General features: G+C 41.7%; 2 protein-coding genes across 2 annotated transcripts; both read left to right on the top strand.

Moving 5' to 3' along the window:
• The first annotated feature begins 594 nt into the window (after positions 1-594).
• Positions 595-6,105, top strand: tbl2 (transducin beta like 2). The gene is made up of 7 exons (XM_034140617.1): positions 595-812; positions 1,908-2,029; positions 2,601-2,785; positions 3,437-3,588; positions 3,969-4,095; positions 4,713-4,865; positions 5,412-6,105. Exons 1-7 carry the CDS (start codon positions 683-685, stop codon positions 5,869-5,871), a joined length of 1,329 nt encoding a protein of 442 aa, XP_033996508.1. The 5' UTR covers positions 595-682; the 3' UTR covers positions 5,872-6,105.
• A 541-nt stretch (positions 6,106-6,646) lies between these two features.
• On the top strand, positions 6,647-27,790 carry mybbp1a (MYB binding protein (P160) 1a). The gene is made up of 27 exons (XM_034139952.1): positions 6,647-6,879; positions 7,671-7,766; positions 8,433-8,516; positions 8,605-8,679; positions 8,816-8,923; positions 9,342-9,532; positions 10,585-10,752; positions 11,400-11,517; positions 12,723-13,012; positions 13,458-13,568; positions 13,665-13,790; positions 14,653-14,859; positions 14,957-15,065; positions 15,148-15,238; positions 15,769-15,932; positions 16,203-16,319; positions 16,481-16,651; positions 17,037-17,219; positions 17,464-17,621; positions 18,885-19,019; positions 19,964-20,054; positions 21,046-21,177; positions 21,330-21,398; positions 22,099-22,212; positions 22,931-23,032; positions 23,945-24,069; positions 27,079-27,790. Exons 1-27 carry the CDS (start codon positions 6,703-6,705, stop codon positions 27,428-27,430), a joined length of 3,864 nt encoding a protein of 1,287 aa, XP_033995843.1. The 5' UTR covers positions 6,647-6,702; the 3' UTR covers positions 27,431-27,790.

The raw sequence follows: 27,790 nt of genomic DNA, 5'->3' as shown, positions 1-27,790 counted from the left end.
CAAAGAGGTTGTATTCTACAGTTTGCCTGAATGTAATCATTGCGTAGGTGTGTAGTGTGATTCTGTGTAGTTTATTTATGGCATCCCGTTGGATTTGACGTCCTCTGAACAGGACATCACACGCTCACTGTTTGTTAGCAACAACGCCGGTTGTTAAACAACATCGTTATGGGGAAATGCAAGTTTGCGTCCAAATGGTTGGAAGATAAGGAGGAAGGACAATCAATACTGTATATAGTAAATTTGAGATAAAGTGTGTCGCCAATGTAACCGGTTAAAACCATAGACTATATATAAAGGTTAAAACTCGAAGTGGCGATGAGGTCTTAAAATGTATGGAAAGGGTCTTAAAAGGTCTTACATTTGACTTCAGGATTCCTGCATATACCCTGGTGTATATTCACTTGACTTTATCTGAGTCCCTACTCCATACTGCTTTCTAATAGGAGTCATTTTTTATGTAAGAATACAAGAGGTCTCCATCCTTTTACGCATTGCCTTATGCCAACCCTCCTGTCCAGTAGTTGGCGGTATTGGCGCTTTTCGTTGTTTGCCAACATTTACATCGACGAAGAACAAGACAAAAACGTACTTTGACGCATGCGCAGTAGCCTCAGGTAGCGAGGTAGTAGCCAAGTAGACGTTAGCAGTGTATTAAAGTACGTGGCACCAAACTTTTGACATGATGGAAGTAGCAGCATTAGTGGCCTTGACCTTATTATTGGGTGCACTAGTTATTCTCGTCGCAATAGCGGTAGGTAAAAGGAAAGAAGAAATAAGGGAGGAAATAGAGCAAGCGGCGGAGTTGACCGGTAAGAGACACACTAAGCTAACGTAACTCTAGTCGAGCAATGAGTCATTAACTGTCACTATCACTGGGGTCTTTGACACATGTCCATTCATTTATTCATGTGTGAGTGTAAGAACTGCACCTCCACGGTTACGTAGACACCTTACGAAGCGAGTAATAGAAACTACAGCAACTTTGAGTGACTGTCACCTGTCTTCATTGACTATAAATTATGCAAACATGAGATCAGAATTCAACCATGATGCTCTTTGACCTCTCAGTGCTTCAGAGCTTCGATTTAGGTTGTAGGAAGGCCTCTTTTAAGGGTTTGTTTTGTACTTGCAGATGATTGAATGTGCACAAAGACAGATCTAAGAATAAGTGCAATAAGGAAAGGAGAAATCAGCAGTCTTCAGTCAAAGATGCTGGAAGCCTAGCATCAAGATGTGTGCAGGTTTAAATAAGAGGCCATTTTGCACTATAATGCCTAAAACAGGCTTCAATTCACAGGCAGCGTGTTGCTTTTGCATAGCTCTGGATCTGGACAGTTTAACCTACTGAGAAGACTATGAGGCTTTATGAGAAATGGACAAACTAAATATTTAAAGCCCAGTTGCACGTTGTGATTAAGGGTCATTTAGGCTTTTCTGGACTGGAAAAACAAAACCATTTTCGTCAGTATATTTTCTACTTTTTGTATTGCTGTTTTATTTCTAAACAATGCCTTGTTTTAAATGCTGCTGCAACGCAAACATTTCTTAAATTGGGATCACTAAAGTACATCTTATCTTATCTTTCATGCAAAACTGTGGAGACAACACTAAAATAGAAGTTTGAATCATTTGTCTTTCCTTCAATTGGGTCAAAAACTTTTGGGTTTCTGAATTATACTGTTGTTATATGTTTTAAATTGACATCATTGAAGGAAGGAAGAAAAACCTCTTTACAACAGATGCTTCCATAGCATAGCATCACGAGATGTTAGGAACTGCTAAATCCATGTCACCCCTTTGTCCACCAGAGACCTTTAATAGTGACAACAGAAATGTGCACAGATTTTAGTTTGTGGTCTCGTAAATTGAAATGTTTTTGAGTCGCCGTCTGTTTTGTTTCTCAGCTGAAGGCAGTGCTGCAAAGGTTCCTGCGTCCAAGAAACCAAAGCAGGAGAAGCTGCGCGTCCGAAAGGATAAAGCCTCACAGCACACGTTCAGCCACCAGCTGCTGGCCGCCTCACTGAAGGTAAACCTGAGCACACGGTGACATTACAACTGCCTCTGGGTAAAGAGAGGGTGCTTGTTCTACGACATGTTCGTAGTTGTCAACTGTTTAGAAGTAAAAAAGCCCCTATTTCTATTTAGTTTGCACTCATTGATGTCGTGTGGTGGCATGGCATTTATCATTATTGATCAGAATAATTGTTAGTTGCAGGGCTAAACAAAAACAACATAAAAACATAATGACCTTCATGGAAATACAATGTATATGTTGAATTCAGAAGTGTTAGTTTTAACTAGAAACTGAAAAACTGTGTACATGTGTAGATATTTGTCATTTCAAACAACGCCCATGTACTTTTTCGTTTTATTTGACCAATTTTGTTCGGTATTTAATTTGTCATTTTCGTGTCTCTAAAAAATATATGATTTGCAAAACTGTACTTTTAATATAACGTGACCCCAAATAAATAAAGAATAAAAAAGAAACTGAAAAACTGGCAACTGTATTTGTGATGTGTTTTTTTGTGTTTGCCTCACTTCAGGCTTTTTCTCCCAAAGCCATTTCTTAAAGCTTTTGTGTCCGTGTTCTTCAGAGCCACAGTGCGAACGTGACGTGTCTGGACTTCAGCAGTAACGGGAAGTATCTGGCGTCCTGCGCTGACGACCGCACCGTCCGGATCTGGAGCACCAAAGACTTCCTGGAGCGGGAACACAAGTGTCTGCGCGCCAACGTGGATCTGGATCACGCCACGCTGGTCCGCTTCAGCCCCGACTCCAGGTCTCCACCTCTCTCTCCTATTGTACTAGAGCAGACCCTCATATATAGATATATATACCCCTAAACAACTCTAAATAATAAAAAAACTATAAGTAAGTAACATTTATTTATAAACGCGCTTTTCACAGACATAGTCACAAAGTGCTTAACAAAGCATTAAAACAAGTGCTAAAAACACAATAGAGAGCCTAAGTCCCACCCATGGGACCTTATTTCGGAAAAAATATGTACTGTAGTCAATGGCGAGAGAGAAATTATTTTTCGATCCTGTTTGAATTGTGCCATGAATTACACATATGATGTTTGTCAATTTAAAAGATAATTTTGCAAGTCAAAAAAATAAAAGTTTGTCGTAAAACTGTGAAGTAACACTTAGTTTTGTGTGAAACCGCTCAATTAACTACATTTCTGGTCTGGCACAATACACGTCACCAACACCAGAATGAGGTGAAAAGTATTAAAGGAGGTGGAAATCATTACACATCTGGGCATGTTGAGAGCTGCTATTACACAAAAGTGGAGTTAGTCGGTTCCGTAAGAGCCAGCATGCGGGAACGGTGTAATGTGTGTAAGGTTTAAAAAATAGTACTGGTTCCTCTTGAGGTGATTTTTGGACGCAGGCTCATACTAATGCACACCTTTCTCCTACAGGGCATTTATCACCTGGCTGGCTAATGGAGACACCATTAGAATATTCAAAATGACCAAAAAGGAGGACGGCACTATGAACTTCAAAGCTGCTCCGGAGGACTTCCCACAGAAACACAAGGCTCCCATCCTAAACATCGGCATTGCAGAGACAGGTACATATAAAACGTCTTAAAGTCATGTTTGGATTTGTAGATACTGTTTGTATTATTATTGTATGTTTAAACTTAATTGAGGTTTTTTTATTTGCACTATGACCTGAAAACAAGCGAGCTAAACAACCAAAAAGAGACACAGAGGACTTCAGAGACACAAATCTATTGTAAAATGACTCAAAAGTGACGCAACCCTCATACAAGTGTTGATAATTGGTACCCAGACTAGTTTACTGTGATTATGAATGAATGCAAGTTAACGTCTAAAAACAAAAATCCCAAAGTGACAACAGTTAAAGCACTTGAATCCTCTAGTTTGTCATCAGATACAAATACTAAGTAATGCCAGGATGAACTGATTCAGTGTTTCATCTCTGCAGGAAAGTTCATCATGAGCGCCTACACGGACACCACCATCCACATCTGGGACCTGAAGGGGGAGATCCTGGCCTCCCTGAACACCAACCAGATGACCAACTCTTACGCTGCCGTCTCCCCCTGCGGCCGGTCAGTCTCTCCTCCCTCGCTGGAAACATTTCACTTAGAACATTGAATAGGGATCCCTCAGATTCACATCGCGCAGAAAACACATTAACCCCCTTTGCAGGTTATTATGTTTAATTGTCTTCCAACATATTAACCCTAGTGAAGAATTGTTTGATTTTATTTTTGTGTATAGCAGTTTACAGCGGCGGACTAAAAATCAGCCCGGGACTCTCGACCGGCCCACTTCGGTACCGCCGGCCCACCTCGGTACCGCAAGTAAATGCCGCTAGTAAATGCCGCTAGTAAATTGTCAACGGGGGGGGTGCTAGTTATCCGACCGGCCCACCTCGGTACCGCAAGTAAATACCGCTAGTAAATTGTCAACGGGGGGGGGGTGCTAGTTATCCAACCGGCCCACCTCGGTACCGCAAGTAAATACCGCTGGTAAAAGGTCGACGGGGGGGGGGGGTGCTAGTGACTTATCCGACCGGCCCACATCGTCCGACCGGCCCACTTCAGTACCGGCCCATCAGGATTCGTCCCGAACGTCCCGATGGCCAGTCCGCCACTGCTACTTCCACAATGAAAGTCATCACCTATGTATATAATGTAATATGTGTGTTTTGTCCATCTCCCAGGTTCGTAGCCTCATGTGGTTTCACTACTGACGTCAAGGTGTGGGAGGTTTGCTTCGGGAAGGGAGGAGAGTTTAAAGAAGTCGCACGAGCTTTCGACCTGAAGGGCCACTCTGCAGGAGTTCATGCTTTCGCCTTTTCCAATGACTCTCACAAGTAAGGAGGCTTTGCTGATAATTGTTTTCTGAACCCATTTCTTGTTGGATGAAAAGATTGATACCACTCTCGTATGAATGCTAAACATGACAAGAAAGTCGAGATTATGTCATGAGACCACATATCATGTTAGATTTTATATCATTTTACAATATGTCAAAAGTAGTGTCTTTCCCTGGTTTTAAAGGCAGTAAAATCAAGTTTTCTGAAACAACCACATTGTTCTGTACTTAGTCATTTGATCTACACATTACTGAGATATTTTATAAAAGCACAAATGGAGAAATCGATGTCAAGATATTTAGTCACATATATTGTATTGTTTTTTTTCTTTCTCCATATCGCCCGAGCGTAGCATTACGTTTAGAAACATAGCCTGGCTCTGTCTAAACAACAACAATGCATCTCCTAGCAACATTAAACATTTTTCATTAATGATTTCACACATTATTTTTTGTAAAGATGGAAATAAGAGAGCTTCAGAGAATCTCTATCCTCAGCATCTTCTCAGTTTAAATATGCAACATGTTTCTTTCCACTTTTTAGAATGGTGACTGTCTCCAAAGACGGCACGTGGAAGCTGTGGAATACAAATGTTGAGTACAAGAAGCAGCAGGACCCCTACCTCCTGAAAACGGTCCCCTGTTCGTCCTCTGAAGGCACTCTGGCGGCGCTGTCTCCGGACGGCCGGGTGGTCGCCATCAGTGACGGCTGCAACGTGGCCATGTTCAACGCCACCACCGGCCAGCTGGAGGAGGAGCTGCACGGCGTCCACAGCGAGGAGATCAACGACCTCAGGTTTGATGTAACCGGACGATTCTTGGCTTGTAGCGGCGACAAAGCCATCCGAGTGTTTCACAACGCCCCCGGCTACCGGGCGGCCATCAGAGACATGCAGGACATGCTGAAGAAGGCCCAGAACGAGGCCATGAAGCAGAGACTGCAGCAGCAGATCTCAGAGGCTCAGAGAGCGCTGGACACTGTGCTCGCTGCTCCCAACGAGTGAACGGGAGGAAACACTGTAATGAAGTCTTAAAGTCTGACTCTTGATGCTAATTTTTTTTTTGCAACTTCAAATCTCCCTCCGCCAATAAATGCTTTGGCCCGGGAATGAAAGAATGTGCATGTAGTTTTAATAAAGAACATCTTTTTATGGAAAAGGGAAATGCTCTGATCTTTTTGTCCAGTTTAAGTGTGATCCTCTGCTGCAACAATTTAAAGTCTTCCTCCTTTAAAAATATGTTTTGCTTGTTGTTCTTTCACTCAGAGGTATGATTTTGTTTTTGCAGAATGATGTTTGTGCATGTACATGTTACATCACAAATAGTGTGGGAGCCCTCTACGGTCCAGTGTGAAACTTTTTGGAAAGAGATGAGATTACTTTAATTTAGATTTGTTTTTATTGAGAAAGCATTTAAATGTACAAGCATTTCAGACATGTCTTGAAAAACTCAGCATAATCATTTTTAAATAAAATCATAGAAATAATAATGAGTAAAAATATGTAATTTATTAAAATCCATAGATTAAATAAGTAAGCATAATTCCCAAAAAAGAGCTTTCTTTATAATACGTTTGACATTTGTATCACTTATTTTAGAATTTAAAAGTGTAATAGTCCTGATATTTTTTTTTTTTACGTTATTGTATCATTAATACTTTATTTATTTTCAACATATTCGACACTGTCCATTTTGTAACACTTCTGTTGTTTTTTCCAATAAAGCTTTTTTCAAAAGTGAAAAAAAAAGCGTTTGACCCGGAAGTAGAATCCGCCGATTTCCACACGTGTTTCCTCCTCTCAGCAGCAGCATGTACTGAGAGACCACAGAGGGAAATGTCTGTAGAGATGGTCGAGCTCTCCGTGAAAACAGCGGAGCCGGTGCGCCCGGCCGGAGTCCTGCAGCAGAACCGGGTCTTCCTCGACTTCTTCTGGGACATCGCCAAGCCCGAGCAGGAGGTCCGGCTGAAGGCCGTGGAAGACCTGATCCAGTACCTGAAGAAAAGCGACCAGGTGAGGGGAGATCTGACACACACACACAAACACACAGCGTGGACACACTGCGAAGTAACGGAACTAGTTAGTGGTTTATGGCATTTAACACTTGTAACGTCAGTAGTGGTGGAAGAAATACATCATTAATGTACTACAATAAAAGTAGTAGTGATGTAACTATAATGTCAAGCATATTCTGTTATGAGCAAAGACTGCATGTGCTGTATAGGGTGACAAATCCAAGTACTGCATTCAAATCAAACTGCAGTGAAAGCGTCAGGAATATATCAAAAATAAACTTAAAGTACCAAAAATAAAAGTATGTATATGTAATTAAAACGTAATCAATCAAAGTGTATTTATATAGCCCAATACCACACATTTTACCATTGTCTCAGTGGACTTCACAGTTTTTATAGAATACAAATACGACACCCTCACATTGGATAAGGAAACACTTCCAAAGAAACCCTCCACAGTTAATGGGGAAACATTGAGGACATCTCGGTGAAAGCAACAGAGGAGGGTCCCTCTCCCAGGACGGACAGACGTGCAATAAGTGTTGTGTGTAAATTAAAAAGATAATACATTAACAACATAGGAAGTCCAAATGCTTGAGAATGCATGTGTCTATAAATAAGAGGAAGATGAATCCAGGTGGATATCAACAATCCTGTGGGTGCCATCAAAGAAGTAGTAAAGTGAACATCAGGCAGGACCACGACTAGTGATCGTGTTAATTGTACAATATTTTGGTTGATACTCTAACTAGGTACTGCTTGCATCATCTGTGTGTGTGTGTGTTTCAGGCAGATGAATTGGACTACACATTTAAAAGGCTGGTGGACGGACTGGCTCACACTCGAGAGGCAGCGAGGCCCGGCTTCAGCCTGGCTCTGGGACAGGTGAGACAACCTCAGAAACATTTCTAAAACACACACACAAGTTTGTAAATAGAATTGTATTTCAGGCTCTCTTGTACTTGTGAATATCAGAAATGTGACTATGGCTGAGCGGTATGACTAAAAACTCATATCATGGCCCTCATGAGTCTTTTGTGGTGAAGGAATCAGAATGCATGAAACGACTGCAAAATGAAAACTATTTTATTGTGCAAACTTTGCGTACCACATAACAACAAAAGTTGCATAGTGCACATTCAAATACTTTTCTTATGATTTAATAAGGGACTCCTTTCTCTCGAGCGCCCTACGCCACATTTTAAACGTTATTGCGGTATGTGAAATATGTATATTATACGGAATAAAGTTCAAGGTATTCGATATGAGACGATTTAAAGCCGAGCACTACATGTGACACAATATATTTACCAACTCAGAACACCGTTTTAAGATGCGTCAATTGATTAACCACACACACTGGAGTAGACAGTTTAGTCATTTAGTTTTAATGAAGTAAAAATAGTTTTCCAGTTGAGTTTCTGAATAGGGATGTGTGTGGGTCATGGCGTTAATGAATTGTGAAGCTTTGGAAACTGAGCTCCAGTAGCAGCGGGTAGAACATAATGAACGTTGTTGGCTTTATTATAACATGAGTTTCTGTTCCCTCAGGTCCTGAGTGCCTTTGAAGATGTTTCTCTACAGACTGTACTCGACAGAATCAAAGAAAAGCACAATTTGCAGACCGTGAAAAAAGTGAGTGTATTTTTCATGTTTTCTTTCTGTTGGCTCCAAAAGTTTCATAACTAAACGTTGACTTTTTTATCTTGTTTGTTTATTTTAGAAACTTTTTAGAAATGCTATGTTTGGGAACTTGTTTGGCGTCCTCGCCATTCATCAGTCCAGCCGCCTCCCTAAAGTAAGTAGTCTCACCACAAAGTACTTTTCCGAATAGGTTGAGATATAAATGGAAACAAACATGTTTTTTGGAACAAAATGAGCAATGAATGGTTGTGTGTGTGTGTGTGTGTGTGTGTGTGTGTGTGTGTGTGTAGGAGCCCCAGGTGGTGTTGGGGTGTGTGAAGCTGCTGCAGAGTCTCAGTCAGCGCAAACAGCACCTGAAGGAACTGCCGACTAAAACCATGATGGACATCCTCAACGAGGTAAACGCTCACAGCTCTACACTAATATAGGGGGGTCTTATCTAATACAGACACATAGGTCATTTACACGTTTTATCTTACTTGAATTCAACTTGTCAGTGTGCCATATCTTCAGGGGAATGGACTTAAAAAAAGAAGTACAAAATAAGATGATCATTTATTTGAGCAGAAGTCATTATGAACAACACATTTACATTTTTTCTGCATTTGTTAAACCAACAACACAAAAGTTTAAACTCCTTTTGTGTTGTTTTTTTCTATCCCTTTAAATGCATCTTGTTGTTTCTTTTTTGTATTATGTGTATATTATTTGTATGCATGTATAACAAATATTTGTATTGTAAAGTTTCTTTGAATACTTATATAAAAGCTTTATAGAAGTTAAACATAATTTCTCCCTGCTGATTGGCTGCCTCAGATCCCAGAGGATGTGTTTGAGGAGGTGCTGCTGAGCGCGCTGCAGACGGAGCTGGAGGCGGCGTTCAGCACCCCGGAGCAGCTGCAGCTGCTGCTGGTTGCTCTGAGGCGTTTCCCCCAGACCCTGAAACCCAAGAAACTGAAGAAGCTGCTGGGCTGCTCCACCATCATCAACGCTGACAACATCCCCAAGTGAGAGGAGTGGGGGCTTTTTAATTTAATTTAACGGTCACCTATTGTGCAAAATCCACTTTTTCATGTCTCTTCTACATCAACATGTGTCCCCTCTTCTTCATGTCTCTTCTACATCAACATGTGTCCCCTCTTCTTCATGTCTCTTCTACATCAACATGTGTCCCCTCTTCTTCATGTCTCTTCTACATCAACATGTGTCCCCTCTTCTTCATGTCTCTTCTACATCAGCATGTGTGTCCCCCTCTGTGAAAAGAGACTCTGAAAGTTTCAGGAAAAAAGATTCTCTTTTTTTGTCCTAATCCATTTATATAAAAACCTTTTGGCCACTTTATGATGTCATAGCAATTGGCTTGTGTAACCATTAGCCAATCACCAACCAAGGTAACCCCCCCCCCCTGAATCTCCTCCTAGAGCACTATTGTGTTCTTTGTAACCAAATATCTCTCAGAGGGGCGTGGGGAGTGGCTCCTTATTTTCATCTAAAGTAACAGACAGAGAATCAGAACTTTTGAAACAGGGCTGAAACAGAGGCGATTATGGGATGCTGCAATGATCTGTTTGGTGTTTCAGCCAATCAGAGACAGGCTCTGTATATATCTGAGACCTGTAATATATTGATGAAAAACAGTATAATAGGGAACCTTTAATTAATCAAGATTTCCCTAAACCAAAGTATATCTACTTCACCTGCTGTTTATGATCGTGTAATAGGGCTTAAAAATAAATGAAATGTGGAGCCATGGGAGGGGGGGATATTCACAGAAAAATGTAGTAAAAAATGTAAAAGGACCTTTTGTGACTTTATATAATGTCAGATAATATCAAGTTGTTTCTCGTTAATGTGAGTTTTTATTCTCATATCTTTACTTAAATGTTGGAAAAAACCCACATCTACAGAATGTATTTTTTTTAAACCTTTTTAAAGAGAATGGTCCTAATACTCGTATCTAGCTATATATATATATATCTATATATATATATATATATATATATACCAATATACCAGCTGCAGTGAGGTGGATCTAATGCCTCGCGGTGATGCCCTGCAGGTTGCTGGACGTGTTAAAGATGGCGGCGCGCTCGGTGAAGAAGGAGTGCGTCCTCCCCTCCGTGGTGCTGGACCTCCTGAAGCTTTCTCTGAAGGAGGACAGCTTCCAGCTCTTCTGGGACAACGCCATCATCAACGGCATGTTGAAGGAGCCGGCAGGCCCCGCGCAGTGAGTACACGGGGGGGGGGGGGGGGGCGGGGGCATCTTAGAGGTGGGGGTGGAAACTTCTGAAGCAATGGAGACTCAGAGAGACACGAGGAGAGCAGGAACTTTGATGGCAAACACTGATGGTTTATTTGGAGCTTCGGCCGGAGAATTCACAAGACATGCTCTGAGCCACGAGGTGTCACAGGGGATGCCAAACCAATTCTGAAGATCTCTCCCCCAGACCCCTAGCTGGTTCTGAGAGAATAATCAACATTGTGCATAACAAGATAAAACACTATAACACCTCTATCGGGACGGCGGCATGGAGGGAGGGGACGGCGGCATGGAGGGAGGGGACGGCATGGAGGGAGGGCAACAAGGGGCTGAGAGACAATGAGCCTCATTCACCAATATCTTACATATTTGTATTTAATGTGGTGTTGAAGGTCAGATTCATGACGTTGTCTTAAACTGCAGAACTGTTCCTACCTGTGTTCTTAGGATGAACCCTATCCTAAGTTTTTCTGTAGAAGTAGCCTTGTATTTGTACCTCGACCTGCAGCATGTGTTCCCTTTTTTAATATCTTTGTGTACTTTTGTGTTATTTGTATTGCATTTTATCTTTATCCTGTTTTACTCTCTGACCCGGTTGCTGTCTTTCCTCTCAGCTACCTGAGCTTCCGGCTGCTGGGCAGTGCGCTGCCTCTCCTGTCTGCAGAGCAGCTGCAGGAGGTGTTATCTGGAGAGGTGATGGTGCAGTACGGAGAGCACGTGGTGGCGGCTCAGGTCAGTCGTCTACCTGCACAATATAGCACTTTTACTTTAACGTCTTCATGCGAGATAAACACGATTGCCTCATTGCACAATAGGTTAGTTGAAAAAAAGTAGAAAACTGCAGTTTATTAGGTAACACTGATTTGCTTTATTTTATTTGTGCCTTTAACTTCAATTTAAATGAATCTTTAAAATACTTTTCTTACATTTTTATGAAAATCAACAAGCAATTTGTTGATTTAAGCAGTGTACTGAAAGCAGTAGAAAGGCAGAACAGGGTCAACTTACATATCTGTTAATCAAGTAATATCGTGATCCTATATATATTTTTTTTTAAAGCATTCCCTTTACCGGATGTCTTTATATGTGAAAAATAGCTTTGTAGATTATAGCTTGAAATTGATCAGAAGTACTTAGGCGCTTTCACACCGGAGTACTTTTCCCAGTATAGTTCCGATAGTTCTTGAAATTTGCGTTCATACCAAAAAAATCCGGAACTAGAACCTTTCCCCCCCCTTTTCCGTCCCTGCTAGAGAGCAGGTACTTTCATGGGAGAAAAAGGTTCCTATGTCTGATTGGCTGGGCGGATTGCAAACCACGCCCCGTAAAACTCCCAAAAAGTTTTGTGAAGCCGCCATTTTATTTTCCTCACATTAGCATTATTAGCATCAGCTTTAGCCCAGCGCACAAACGCAGAGAGACTAACTGATGGCAACACAAAAGAAAACATGGGAGCGGTGGAGATGAGGAGGTGTCGGCATTCTGGCAATTTACTCTGAAGGCTTCAGTAGAAGCTGCTGGGAGTCCCAGCAGCTTCTACTGAAGCCAGTCCCCAACTCCGGGGACTTCGGGTGTCAGTATACGCCGTGAAGTTGTTTGCGGCCTGCCAGTAAACCCAAAGCAGAAGAAGAAGAAGTGACGTGCCTAATCCTCCCCCAGGGATTTATTCCGGTGTGAACGCGATCTGCTCTTTAGTTCATCAGAGCTAAGTACTGGGAACTAAGTACGGCAAAGTACTTGGTGTGAAAGCGCCTCTTGAAAGAGTACACGACTTTAATTAATTATTAAATATATCAATAATTGAAGTATAAATCCATTAATTCTGTTGAATAGAGGAACCCAGAGCAGCAAAGTGGTTAATGGGGAAACGCCAACTTTTAAACAATAAAATATAAACAGCTAATAAAATACAAACTTCCATTATTATTCTCTTACAGAAGCCGGACCGCTTCAAGCTGGCTCCGGAGATGGATGTGTTCGTGTCGGACTTCCTGCAGGAGTGTCAGGACGCAGACAAACAGCTGATCGTGATGGTGCGCTTCTCCGCGTTGACCAACAAGGGCTACCCGGTGGTGCCGTCGGTGTGGAGAGTGGTGCAGCACCTGCAGCCGGCCGCCGTGCAGCAGTACGTCGCCTGGCTGAAGAAAACCTTCCTGCAGCCGCAGATCGACAAACTGCTGGACTTCAGCACGCGCAAGCAGAAGGACAACCCGGCAGCCAAGGAACAGTGAGTTTCAAGATTCAAGGCTTTTATTGTCGGCTGCAGTGTAGATATGACAATGAAAAGCTTAGGTCACAGGCTCCTCCAACAGTGCAATCAGAATCAGTTAACGGCATATATATATTGCACATATAGCACATATTGCACATAGTTGGTTGGTATTTAACAGCAAGAACAACACAATAAAACAGATAGAATAGTTAAAATAGTGCAAGTAATACAAATCGAATAGAATAGTGCAATGAGAGTATATACAAGTAGTTGGAATATGATATATTAGATAAATCACTTGTAAGTTTCAAACGGATGAATGTTATGGATGTTCTTTCAAAAGTTCAGGTGTTTAACAGTCTTATGGCCCGTGGGATGAGACTGTGCTGGTGTCTGTCAGCAGGCCTACCCGTCTAGATGGAAATTGGGTGAATGTAATTGTTCATTTTTTCGTCCTCAGGAAGGATGACTCCGTCTTCCGCCTGAGGAAGTGGATTATCTCTCGGCTCTGTGCGATCATCGATAACCACCTGGTGAAGAAGTCTGAGGATCTGATCATGGACGTGGCCAGGTGAGCTGACTGAAGGTTTATTCTACATGTCAGCGTCTCAGTGTTTGTGTGAAGAGACAGCTGTCAGCCGGTGTCTAATTATTTTTGATCTTCCAGGTTTGTCTTCTTCCACGCGTTCTTCGGCACCAAGAAGGCCTCGGCCGACATCCCCGAGACGAAGGGGAAGCTGTCCGTCCCGCTGGACGATAAAATCAGAGCCGTGCTCGTCAACTCTTTCTTTGGGTGAGCATTAGTACACTGTATTCATTTGGAATAAAACAAAACAATTCTTTCATCATCAGCTTTTATTGAAGAGACTCAAGGTCCATTTTTAAAAGACATACAACACTCAAATATACATTTAAAAAAGGCAGTTATACCAATGTTTCCACAGAGGTGACTGGTATCGTACAGCACTGAGACACGGATTTCACTTGCACTGCACCACCTTTTCAAAGCAGTATATGCAAATAATCATTATAAGCAACCTGGAGCTTCTGGAGGCTCGCCTTCTTAAACTTGAGCCACAAGGGGGCAGTATAGAGTATAGTGTAGTATACAGAGGGGTACAATAAGCTCTCAAGAGGTTCCCCTTAACCTTATCTGAACACCAAGAGAATTTTCTTGCCAACATGTTAGCTTGTGTATATAAGACACGCCGCTGTCTACACATGTCATCATCATCAGCCATTTCCTCTGTGACGATGTGTCCCAGATACTTAGTATTAATAACAGTATTAATATAATTACACTACTGCATATATTGTAATATAAAATGTATTGTTATAAAATGTAGTACAACGTGTGCAGTTTAACACAATCTTCTCTATGTTTGTATAAATCTAAAATTGAGCAAGTGTTACAAAATCCCTGGGATAAAAGTTAAGGGTTTTGATTCTGATACACGGTACAGATTGTTTTAACAGAATAACATCTCTAAGGTGTGTAAAGCGACATTCATTTCAGTCAGGAAAATGTTGACATCCTCCGTAGCAAACCACAAATACAAAAGCGTGCATCGTAACCTCAGAGTTTTGATCAAAAGTTGTCATGCGTGTTTAGTGTCACTGCCTCCTCTCTGACTTCCTGTCTGCCCCCCCCCCAGCCTCCTCCTCTCCATGCACCACCTCCCTCTGGTGGAGGACTCTCCTGAAGGTGTAGCAGTGAGTCAGAAGCGTGCGCTCGGCGTCACGGCCGACGGCACCATGTGGATCTACCACCTGGTGCAGTACGCCCAGAGCCTGCTGAGTCAGCCCAAACACGCCCAGAGCAGCCAGCCCTTCAGCCCCGAGCAGAGCCAGGCCTGGGACAGGTGGGCTTTTGTATATTCACGTATCTGTTTGATGGGTGATACTAAACGAGATAGAATATGTTTCACACCCTGGCTCTACATGTGTGTTTTCGTGCAGCATGCTGGAGTCTGTGGCCAACCTGAAGAAGAAAGCAAAGAAAGGTCCGTCAGCAGAGAGCAGCGCCTTCCAGCAGCTCTTCCTGTTGGTCGGCATGCACCTGTTCAAGGTACTGCACGCCACCAGAGACTTTGTTATAGTAGAATACTGTTGTTATTGCAGCCATTATAATGATCTAATCTCTCCTGAAGGCCCCTGAAGAGCTGCTGGACATCATGAAGGACCTGCAGAGCTGCATGGACAAAGCTCAGGAGAAGAAGGCCAAGAAGAAGAAGAAAGAAGGTGATGCCTCCTACATGCTGCACTTAGTATTTTAACAGTCAATGAAATAACAGTGTGTGTGTGTGTCCCCACCTACCTATGCAACTTCCCCTCAGCTCTGTAGAGCGCTATAACATCTTTTAACTTAAGTTTTACGGCTCCATGCTTTACTGTTCACGAGCATTAATACCGCTAGCTTGTTTCCAGACATGTCAGTTAGCCTCTTTCATCAAAAAATCTGACTTTCCAAAACCGGATCGGCATAAACCTGCAGACAGACCAAGTTAGCGACTAGTGTGGTAAACATTGTTGATCATTCAGAAGCGGATATTTCCCAAAAACAGAGCTTAAAGAAAAGGTAATATCTGACCTAAATATCGCTCCGTGTTTGCAGGATGTGTAAAAAGACAACTGTGTGCCCACGTGTTGGTAATTCCAACTTCAGAAGGATATAATGTGCAAGATGATTTGTCTATCCTGTGCCCCGAAGGGTCCAAAGAACATTTTACCAACAGTGCTTTAGTTTAAAGTGTATACGTGTGTGTGTCCAGCCGTGGAGCAGCAGGAGGAGGAGCCGGAGTGGGTGGAGGTGATGGTGGACATCCTGCTGTCTCTGCTGTCCCAGCCGAGCAGACACATCCGACAGGTCTGCAAGACGGTGTTCTCCTCCATCTGCCCCAACGTCACTGCTGCCGCCCTCACCGCCATCTTAGACGTGAGTAACACACACACACACACACACACACGTGCACACACACACACACACACTCAAAGTCCAGATTTAATTGTATTCAGTCCTGAGTGTTGCACTGGAAGTTGTTTATGAATGTATCGTAATGATGGTCGCTGTGCTGTGTGACGGTCCTAGACCCAGAGAGGGATGATGAGGAAGCACACACACACACACACGCACACAGTCAGTCCATTTCCCCTCTGTTTATGTCTTGAAAACCTGTTTTATTGTAATGATGGTCGCTGTGCGTAGGTCCTGGACCCAGAGAGGGATGGCGAGGACGACGCTGCTGTGGTCGTCACTGATGACAACAAAACCCAGAAGAAAAACTCAAACGAGGAAGATGACGAGGAAGACGAAGACATGGAGGTCAGTTCTTCTTTTGCTTATTCAACAACTTGTGCTGCGGCCTAGCTTTGCCACTACTCTTAAAGAAACTAGCATTACATCTAAAAACCACTTATCCTGCTAAAATCTAATTAGGAGAAAATTAAGATTTTAAATCCTGAAATGCGTTGTGTCCCCGCTAGAAGTCTGATGGATCAGATGATGACTCTGATGAAGGTGAAGATGATGAAGCAATGGAGGAGGACGACGCAGAGGACGATGAGGACGAAGAGGACGATGAAGAGGAAGTGGGGCCAGTGGACCAAAACTTCCGTATTAAGATGATGAAGATCCTGCAGAATCAGAATGCTATGGTGGGTTTTTAGGCATCTCCTTAGTGTACAAACATTAGCTTCATGTAGCTTAGCCCCAGTGTAAACCTGGAACATGTGTGTCAAGCATCACAAGAAGCTTTATTTTATTTTTGTTTGTAGGTCTTCACAGTGCATTTGTTGTTTTCAGCACTGTATGAGGTGGCCATCATATTTAAATATTGTCTTTAAATACTCTCTCCCTTTTGTCTATACCAGTTTTACCTTTTAATTACAAGTTCCATTATATATTTAATGTGGATTCAGAACAACCCTACCCTCTACTACACCTAATAGACAGTTGTAAATTGTGACACTGCTAGATAAAGTTCATATTGTGTGTCAGATCTCAGCTCACGTTGTATCTTGCGTTGTATTTTATTTTCAGACCACAGCAGGGACAGAGGGGGACGGCAGCAGTGATGAAGAAATGGACGATGACGCCATGTTGCAGCTGGATAAAGGTCTGGCGGAGCTTTTCTCAGAGCAGAAGAAAAGAGCCCAGGCCAAGAAGGATGAAAAGACCAAAATGCAAAAAGAGAAATCGCTTGTCCGAGACTTTAAGATCAAGGTACAGTAACCCAAGACCTGTTAACACTTTGGAAAATAAACCAATGAATTGAGTATTTTGATCTGGGTATAAAAGATATACATGTAAAAAATAGGTTTCACCCGAGAGATAGTTTCCACTTTGGAAGATATACTTTCTTCTAGCAGACAGAACCTGTAAAACAGGGAAACTGCTAGCTCAGCTCCGTTAAAAGTCAAACATAAAATGTATCCCTGAATCTCCCCTCTTCTGTGTCTTGTTGCAGGTCCTGGATCTGCTGGAGGTGTTTGTGGCGCGGCAGGCCGGCAGTCCTCTGGTTCTGGGTCTGGTGGAGCCGCTGCTCACCATCATCGACCGAGGGATGAGTTCTGACAGCGACCAGCAGGAGCAGGACTTCCTCCGCAGAGCCGCAGATATCTTCAGGTAACACAGAGGGGTTCATAGAAACTGTGTTTGTTACTGAGTCCATTTAGTTTTTCATTTTTTTACCTAACATGATTTGTGTTGAGCATGATTCTATATGTGGTTTGAAAAACACATTCGGTGCTTTCACACGAAGTACTTTGCCGTACTTAGTTCATCAGAACTAAAGAGTTCTGATGAACTAAGTACAGATCGCGTTCATACCGGAATAAGTCCATGGGGAAGGATTAGGCAAATGAAGCCGCTGACGTCACTTCTTCTTCTTCTGCTTTGGGTTTACTGGCAGGCCGCAAACAACTTCACGGCGTATACTGCCACCCGAAGTCCCCGGAGTTGGGGACTGGCTTCAGTAGAAGCTGCTGGGACTCCCAGCAGCTTCTACTGAAGCATTCCGAGTAAATCGCCAGAACGCCGACACCTCCTCATCTCCACCGCTCCCACGTTTTCTTTTGTGTTGCCATAAGTTAGTCTCTCTGCGTTTGTGCGCTAGGCTAATGCTAATGCTAATGCGAGGATAATAAAATGGCGGCTTCACAAAACTTTTTGGGAGTTTTACGGGGCGTGGTTTGCAATCCGCCCAGCCAATCAGACATAGGACCTTTTTCTCCCACGAAAGTACCTGCTCTCTAGCAGGGACGGAAAAGGGGGGGGGAAAGGTTCTAGTTCCGGATTTCTTTGGTGTGAACGCACATTTTCTGAACTATATCGGAACTATACTGGGAAAAGTACTAGTATTTTGTTGTGTTTCATGATCTACTCGTACTGGGATGTCCCCTGCTCATATTTTACACATAACATTAGATGAAAAAAACAAACAGATAATAAGCAAAGCTGCAAAGCCCTCATCTCTGGAGTTATATTTAAATAAAATCCAATGGTGCCACAGCGAGGGTTTCAAACCATTAGTTCTTTTTTTATTTAGTGATATAGGAGTTACAAGACAAGTGCATACAAGTACAGTGTCACATATACACAGAAGACAGTAAGGTGCATTTACAAGTAAAGACAAATAACAAATGACAAAATATACACGGAGACTAACAAAACTAAAAACTGTGTGCGTTTGAGGGATTAGACAAAGAGAGTAATAAATGACTAAATTAAAATTATACGAGTAACAATATAATAGTCATGTATCCTAGGCATGTAAATAGTAGCAGGACCTTAAAGACCTTAAAGGAGTAGAGAGGAGAAACCATTAGTTCTTTATTTTGTAAGATGTCTCATCCACTGATTCTCACCGAGTGAATGCATGTCTTTCAGGAACCAGCTGTGCAGGTCGAAGGTTTACTGCAAGACTGTCGGAGACAGAGAGGGGGAGCTGCACGACCTGCTGGAGAAACTGATGACAAAGAGCCAGAAGCTGTCCGACTCCTCCGTCTGCCTCTACTACTTCAGGTACTCAAGGTTTCAATGACTGGGCTGAGGGGAATAGATGTTACTTAAGTCAGTTGATGCCATGTTAGCAAAAGAACATGATGTCTGAACATTCTAGTAATAAAATATGTGGATTAGGGAAGTATAGAAATACATGATTGTGAGATGCATTTTAAATCAATATAAGGATTTGTAAATGTTCGGTAACACTTTATATTAAGGTACACAAATTAACCATCAACTAGTTGTTAATTAACATGCATGTTAGCAGTATATTGGCTTTTTATTAGTCATTATAAAACACTTATTAATGCCTTATTCTACATGACCATATTCTCCCAGTACTAGGTCATTAGTTAAGAGTTTGTCCTCAATAACCCTCTAATTAGTGCTTGTTTATTGTACGTAAGGAAGTTGTTGTACATGAGTTTGGGTCTTAATAAGCTCAATATGGGCATACTGAGGCATTCTCTCATAACTCCTAACAAATATGATCCATTCTTATGTAACAAGGTATGAAACTACAAGTGTTAATTGTGTCAAAATGTGGTATTTCTAACTCAGAATATGTTCCCTATTTTAAAGTGAAGTCTTGTTCATAACCAATAAGCTAGTAGTTTGACTCTAATATGTTAATGAACAACTAGTTGATGGTGAATATGTGTACCTTAATCTAAAGTGTTATCAAATGTTCTTTTGTGTATTATTTTTGTGCCGCTTTAGTATTTGAAAACACTACACATGTTTTGATTTCTTAATATTAACTCCTCATCCGTGTTATTCTGAGTTTACGGCTGCATCACACCGTCCTCATGAGCAGGATGGTGTTGTGTCATAGACCTTTTTTAGCGGTTTCATCTTTGAGTTGTTACGGGACATCTACATAGACCTTAGAAGTGAAGAACTAAATATCAGGTCATAGTTCCAGTCTCCTGTAGTTTGCTGATGTCTATCTGTCCCTGCAGTGCGTCTCTGTACGTGGTGAAGGTGCTGCGAGGAGCTCCAGCTGCTGAAGCCAAAGAGGAGGCGACGGCTGACGGAGCTGCAGGAAGTGACGTACGTTTACACAGATTCATTTGATTTAGTTCAGTAAGGCTCGATGTCACTCGTAAACACCTTCCTGAGGTCGGTTCTGCGGGGTTTAGATCACTCGCCAATAGTTGCAACTGTGAAAATTACATGTTTTTCATATTATGTCCAGCTGGAAAAATCAGTGTCCTTCCCTGAATTGTATTGAGTCAGGAAGTCACCGATAGCCTCTATTATCCAGAGAGTCTTCCTCACTCATTTAAAGGGGACCTATCATGCAAAATGCACTTTTGTACGTCTTTTATACATGAATATGTGTCCCCGGTGTTCCAGGGAACTCACCAAGTGTCAGAAAACACAACCCTCTCTATTTTCCTCCATACCCAAATCTCTAAAAAAGGGGCTGCAATGGATCTGATAAAAACTGATCCAGATTTGAACACTGTCCTGACGTCAGGACGGTGGCGCTACGGCTATTGGGCCAACTCCACCAATCAGGAGGAGACAGCCACGGCCATTGCCGTCCGAAAGCGCTGGAGACGCTGTAGTACATATGCCAGGCCTGTAGGTGGTGCTGTTCTCACATAATCAGCCCTTGCAAAAAGAGAGCTAACATTTTTCAAATTGAGCGAAATGAGGCATGGCTAAAATGCATGATCTGTTTGGTATTTTGAAAAAAATAAATATGCCTTGTATAGGTATGGTCCTACACTATATTATTCAAATATAGCATGATAGGTCCACTTTAAGTAATGATTTTAGTTTCAGTGTCTTAAATGTGATCATGTACTGGTTTCTGTAATAGTGAATTGGAATTCGTACAAAATGAGACATTTGAAGATGTTGGTTTTTGGGAAACTCAATAGTGATTGTTGGGGAGAAAGTGTTTTTTTTTTACTAATACTAAATATTAGATAACAACAGAACTAAGCCTACATTGTGCACAGCGCCCATAAACTGCACATTCATCTCACTCCTGATGTTTTTCTGCTCCTTCATGGTGTGTGTTTGTGTGTAGTTGAAGTTCATGGGCAGCCTGGATGTGGACCGGGTCTCCAAGATCTTCATAGAAGCTCTGAACTCCTTCATGGGCCGCAGGAAGAGCCCGCTCAGCGCTCAGATGTTCACAGATCTGTTCACCAGATTCCCCGTGAGTACAGCGGCACATCAGAGTTTATTTCTTCTTTCTAAGCTGTTCTGTTGGCTAATGCTTCAAGTGTGAATGTATACAAAATCTATGTACAGACAACTTGTAATTGTAACAGAACACATTTTTAAAGTTACCTTATGTGATATTTCCAGGGTTTGTGTGTGAAGATGTTGGATGCCGCCGTGCAGCACATCAACTCGGGGGTCAGAGTGCACCAGCAGGTAAGAGAGATGTTCTTTTAAAGGTCACCTATTATGCAAAGTCCACTTCTTCACATCTCTTCTACATCAACATGTGTCCCCTCTGTGGAAAGAGACTCTGAAAGTTTCAGGAACAAAGATTCTCTCTCTTTTTGTCCTGATCCATTTATATAAAAACCTGTCTGAAAATGAGCTGATCAGATTTTGGCCACTTTATGATGTCATAACGATGTTTTGTCTTGTGTAACCATTAGCCAATCACAAACCAAGGTAACCCCCCCCCCCCCCCCCCCACCTTATCACCTAAATCTCCTCCTAGAGCACCATTGTGTTCTTTTTAACCAAATATCTCTCAGAGGGGCGTGGGGAGGGGCTCCTTATTTTTCATCTAAAGTAACAGACAGAGAATCAGCACTTTTGAAACAGGGCTGAAACAGAGGGGGTTATGGGATGCTGCAATGATCTGTTTGGTGTTTCAGCCAATCAGAGACAGGCTCTGGATATATCTGAGACCTGTGATATATTGATGAAAAACAGTATAATAGGGGACCTTTAAGTAAAGCTCTTTGTTCATGTGTACGTTCCTGTTGATGCATGCTTAGGTAACATTAAGCTGTCTTTGGCTCTTTTCTGCTGTAACAATGTACATTTCCCCTCTGGGACTAATATAGGTTTTCTGATTCTGATTCTGATGGACGTTATTGTGTGTGTGTGTGTTCAGGGCCAGGCGTGTGTGTTGGTGCTGCGGGCGATGCAGAGCCGGGAGGTCCAGCAGCTGCTGAGCGGCGCTGCGTGGACCGAGCTCTGTGGGCAGGTCTCAGGTCAGCTGACAGCGGTAGGTCAACACAACTTTTTTTTTTGTAAACTTTTTAAAACTTTTTTTTAAACAACACATACAGCGTCAAGACAAAAAAATACAGGTGTGCAGGTTGTCTTTTTTTTTTATCCCTCCCCCCACCCCACAGAATAAGACGAGATTAATAGTACAAAAACATTTAAAATGATAAGTATAAGTAATAATCACAGGCATGAGCTGCATGTATGAACACTGGGATGACTTAAAGCAAAAGTTCGCTAAAGGAAGTGGTATATTGTTCTTAGATCGCAGCTATGGGATGTTGTCTGGCACTATATAGTCAATAAAAAATGTTCCTGGGGCTGTAACTACACGTCATTTATTCTCTAGAAGACGACACGTTTCTACAACAACATCCTTTAATTATATGTCTCGAAGGTTTATGAAATTGCATCTTGCTCTGATGAATGATGATTAGAGCCACACTGACTGCCCTCTGTGTGTCCTCAAGATGGCTGATGGGGAAACACTCATTATAACATTTGTCACAAAAAACACTCGGCCCCTGCATTGTGCCGTCTTTGTAGTCCGAGCAAAAACAAACCCGCAAAACATCATCAGTCCGAATAGTTTTTTACATTAAACCCTCCCTTATGAACTCGGAGACACTTACTTATATTATTATCTGGACAGCATTGACTGTATGAAGATATATATGTAATGCCAGCAGTGTAACCTGAGTGTCTTCTGCTCTCAGAGTCTGGAGAAGGTCGGGGAGACTGAGAGCAAAGTGGTGAAGGAGAAGGTGGTGAAGACCCTGGAGCTCTGTCAGTTCCTGGTGAAGAACGTCAAACAGCAGGTATGTGTTGGCTGCAGGTGTGAGGGGGGGGTTCAATGTGTTGAAGTGTTTCTTCTGAAGACCAGAGGTGGGAAGTAGTGTAGTACAAATACTTTGTTACTGTACTTAAGTACATTTTTCTGGTATCAGTACTTTACTCCACTACTTAGTGATCTGACGACTTTTTACTTTGACTTCTTACATTTTGAACACAAATACCTGTACTTTCTACTTCTTACATGTTGAACACAAATACCTGTACTTTCTACTTCTTACATGTTGAACACAGATACCTGTACTTTCTACTTCTTACATGTTGAACACAGATACCTGTACTTTCTACTTCTTACATTTTGAACACAAATACCTGTACTTTCTACTTCTTACATTTTGAACACAGACACCTGTACTTTCTACTTCTTACATGTTGAACACAAATACCTGAACTTTCTACTTCTTACATGTTGAACACAAATACCTGAACTTTCTACTTCTTACATTTTCCAAACTGGTTCCTTTAGTTTGAATGTGTGTTTGGTGGCGTGATCATTATTATTTAGAGTCATTGCGTGCCTATTGATTTGAACACGATCTGTGTATCCATAATTTCCTGGTCTTCTCTAAAGAAGAGGGACCAATGAAAACGTTGCCGTTGTTCAGCATGGAAACATTCATTAGCTAACAATGACATTATTGTTCTATTAATATAAAGGGAGGTCAGTTACTCTTTAAAACAGCTGCTAGTTATGGGTACTTTTTACTTAAGTACATTTAGAAGCCCATACTTATTTACTTTTACTTGAGTAAAGAAGTTTAGTCGGTACTTCTACTTTTACCAGAGTATTTTTAAACACGAGTATCTGTACTTCTACTTGAGTAAAGGATGTGTGTACTTCTCTGCTGAAGACTAAAGGCTCTGCTCCTCATGTGTAGAAGCTGTCAGTGGACCTGGAGCCTCTGCAGACCGTCCTGCAGTCTCTGACCAGCTCCATCGCGTTCAAGAAGACTGGAAAGCTGGAGGACACGTACTGGGCCGTGGTGAAGCACTTTGGAGTCATGTGAGTTATTGTGTCAGCGTCTCAAGAGAGAGGTCATTCTCATGCAGCTACTCGCATGCATATTAGAAACCAGTATAGAGGGGAACAAACCATGTTATGGAGGGTATAACCATATATAATGTTGACTTTGTCTCTGTGACATCAGTTCTCTAGAGCAGCGTGAAGTGGGCGACTGGAAGAGTGAATATCATTTCAATGGAGGAGCTGTATAAAAAAACACCCCCTGTTGTACAATTGGCTTTCCCTCTCCTGTAGTGTGTTATATAGGTTTCTGTTATTTATATAGAATCCCTGTGTTCCCTCCAGAATGAGTTTCTCTCCCCCTTGCCGAAACATTGGACTCCTTTGTTTACTTTGAGAAAATTAAAGAACCTTCTAAACATTCAAGCTTCACAGTAAAGGCACATAATACAAATATGAACCTGGAAATGAGCATCAGATGTCCTCTTTAAAAACCCAAACTAAGCTGTAAACAGGTTTATTTCTGCTGTAAAGTGGTGCTTTTTGACATGGAGATCGAGGGAGATTGCTCCCTTTGGGTCCAGCCTTAAGTCGTTATTTGATGAAGTTCAGGTTTTGGCACTTCCATCTCTGCGCCTCGGAGGTTGTCCCTTGGGTAAAAAAAAAGATTTCTGTAAAAGTCTACAAATACATGCTGCAAGTCACTGGCCTGATTTACCTCCTACCTCCCCTCATGAGTTAGTACTACTATAACTCACTTACCGTACCCTTCAAATCCACAGTTTGGCTCAGATCAAAATGTGTTTTTTGGCGTGAATTAGGAAAAACACTAAGCAACACTGATGTAGATTAACTATATAAATTCACTTCACATTAAGTTAATTAGGAGCATGATTGACTCTATTAGTTCACTTACTAATTGACCTGCAATCTAAGGTTCATTAGCAGCCATCTGCCACCTGAGATCTGAACAGGAAACTCTCCCGGTGGCAAGAACGGTGTTTGCTCTCTGTTTCAGAATAACGAATCATGACTGTAAAGATCCTCAACTGAACTTCAAATGCATAAGACATGACTGAAAGGTCTGCACACTGTGACAAATGCAGAAAATAAGCCTCACAATTTGCTCTCCGAGGAAGAGCTCGACCCTTAACATCTGTGCATAAAATCATATTTCTCGCATAATTCACAGTGTGCAAGCTCATTAAAACAAGTCAATTCAAAGTGCCTTACAACAAACACAAAAAGCATTACGAAATGGCAACTAAAAACATTACAAAATTGTATTTAAATGCATGCACGAGAATATAAATAAACACATGCTAAATATAGAAAAAGACTGGTTTAAATTAATAAATTAAAGGGCAGAATCAGAATTCCTTTAACCGTCCCACAGCGGGGAAATGTGAAGCGTTACAGCAGCAACAGTACAGATAAAAGGGAAAGCGTTTACTTGTATATAGCAGTATTTAAAAACGTATGGGATTCTAAAAACGTGTTGATGGAGTCTGTAACGTTAACAAAATGAACAACAATGTTAAAGTAATAAAAAGTTAATTGTATATAAGTGTATATTGCAAAAGAGCACTGGTATTGCACAGCAGGTTTTATATTTACAGGCAGTGTTATTGCACATCAGTGACAGTCTTTGTTGGGGTGGTGGTCTGCCAGGGAAAGATACATGCCGTGTAAGATAATATTTAGAAAACAGAAAAGTCTTCATCTTTGATTTGAACGTCGTTACCATGAAGTGTGTGTTGTTGCATTTACAAGACAGCTCTGTACTGAGGCCACAGTTTGTCCTTGGGTCTGAATTTTACAAGTCAAATGTCAGTTTGGGTTTTAATCAGACTTTGAATCTAATTATGCTGAATACACAGACGGGAGAACCTCTATGTGTAATGGCTTTTCCGCTCTGCTGTCAGAGCCGTTCTCCTCCTGTACGGACAGGCAGGATTGTTGTAGAAATAAGAAACCCAGTTACCGACTCACGGCCAGGAAATCGCACTTTACTGGGAGGAATCTAGCTCGGGGAATCGCGTATCTCTTACCTCCTTAACCCGATAACAAAAACCAGGTTTCCTGTTTAAATTGCGTTTAAGAAATCAGATTACTGCAGGAGTAAACTGATTACTTAAGTGCAGGTAAATGTTCCCACTGTCTCTATGTAACAGCAGCAGTACTGTACAGATTATGATCTGAACTAAAAACATGATGTATCCTCATCGTACAGCAGATTCTCCAGCATTACATATAATGTATTTTAAATCACTATCATTTACTCAAAAGGCCCTATTATAGTTTGGGGGGTTTTCCCTTTCCTGTAGTGTTATATAGGTTTTTAGTGCATGTTAATGGTCTGTATAGGTTCTCTCTCACACAGTCCCCTCGGACGTAAACACCTTCATTTGACTCCTTTGTTTACTTCTGTGACATCACTATGTAACTTATAAGGGGTGGGACATCTCTAAGCGGTTGACCAATCAAAACAGAGACAGCCAGCTAACCAATCAGAGCAGACTGGGCTCTGGTTTCAGACAGAGGGTGAAAAGAGGTGCTGCAGCACAGGCAGTAAGAGAAAAATAAAGAGCTTTTTGAACATTAAAGCATGGAGACATGTCACAGGAGAGACACTACATACAGATATGAACCCTAGGGCTCCTTTAACGATATCTGGTTATGGCTCTGTGTACGTCCTGGTTGAAGCAGATGGTTTATTATGTGTTGGTGCCCAAATAAGTGGTTCAATTCAAAAGCATTTTATACTGACACTTGCTGAAACAAGATACATTTAATCAACTTATATATTTATTAGTATTTTTGATTTAATTAATAACTTATTTGTTTTAAGAAATGAATACATGTTCCATACAAACATGCACTTCACTGTGTTTTCTTTACCACATAACACCTGTATTGCAGTTTGTATTCTTTCAGTGTGTTGTGATGTTTTGCATCTCAGTGTATTCTTTTGGTAAAGCACTTGACTCCTTGCCTTGTCTCAATCCATCATGATGACCTTGCATGTGTTCCTCTTCACATTTACAGAAAACCCAAAGTTGAAAAGATAAAGCCCGAGAAGAAAGCCGACCCAAAGGAACTTCTGAAGAAGAAGAAAGGTTTCCTGCCAGAGTCAAAGAAGCGTAGGAAGCGAGACATTCCCATCTTAGAGCCGGCGGCCGCGGCAGCCGCAGCGGAGCAGGCGACCCTCAGAGGGGGGAAACCTGCAGCAGGCACAGGTCACTGGAAAAAGAAACATGACAAGAAACCTAAACAGAAACGACCGGCCGACGGAGCAGCAGCCGCAGCAGCTTCTCCAAGCCCAGCCAAGAAGAGCAAGACAACGACGACATCTGAGAGCAACTCAGCCAAGAAGAAGAAACCCAAACAGAAGAAATAGGGAGCAGAAGTGAAGTGGACAATGTTTTTTAGAGGCTGTGCTTTTTTGTTTCTGTTTCTGTTTCTGTATTTCCTTGGCTGCGATTTTGTTTCAGACATGTTCGTTTCAATATGAGATGTTGTAATACATATTGAGACTTCGGATGTGTGGGACATGAATTTAGATGGATTATTTTTCTAACGTTTGACTAGAAGTAATAATGTCTACAACAATAAATGTATTTCTCTTCCTGGAGATTCATGATAACTCTGCTCCCACTGCAGTTCCTTTTGTGCTTTATTAATATGAAACATTTGTAATATGTAAAAAGCAACTAAACCTTGTTATACATTACCAATTATAAATATGTTCTGAGTCTAA

This window comes from Trematomus bernacchii, unplaced genomic scaffold (genome assembly GCF_902827165.1).
Source record: "Trematomus bernacchii unplaced genomic scaffold, fTreBer1.1, whole genome shotgun sequence".
NCBI classification, from domain to species: domain Eukaryota; kingdom Metazoa; phylum Chordata; class Actinopteri; order Perciformes; family Nototheniidae; genus Trematomus; species Trematomus bernacchii.
Note: the sequence above shows the minus strand (reverse complement) of the source record. Positions and strands in the feature narration are given on the sequence as shown.

What these genes read in the sequence shown, in the direction of transcription:
- tbl2 (XM_034140617.1), top strand. Translation starts at nt 683, where the DNA reads ATGATGGAAGTAGCAGCATTAGTGGCCTTGACCTTATTATTGGGTGCA. An exon ending in TGCTGGCCGCCTCACTGAAG is followed by an intron (nt 2,030 to 2,600) that starts GTAAACCTGAGC and finishes CGTGTTCTTCAG; the next exon opens with AGCCACAGTGCGAACGTGAC. An exon ending in TTTTCCAATGACTCTCACAA is followed by an intron (nt 4,866 to 5,411) that starts GTAAGGAGGCTT and finishes TCCACTTTTTAG; the next exon opens with AATGGTGACTGTCTCCAAAG.
- mybbp1a (XM_034139952.1), top strand. Translation starts at nt 6,703, where the DNA reads ATGTCTGTAGAGATGGTCGAGCTCTCCGTGAAAACAGCGGAGCCGGTG. An exon ending in CCCTCACCGCCATCTTAGAC is followed by an intron (nt 15,933 to 16,202) that starts GTGAGTAACACA and finishes CGCTGTGCGTAG; the next exon opens with GTCCTGGACCCAGAGAGGGA. An exon ending in AGGAAGACGAAGACATGGAG is followed by an intron (nt 16,320 to 16,480) that starts GTCAGTTCTTCT and finishes TGTCCCCGCTAG; the next exon opens with AAGTCTGATGGATCAGATGA.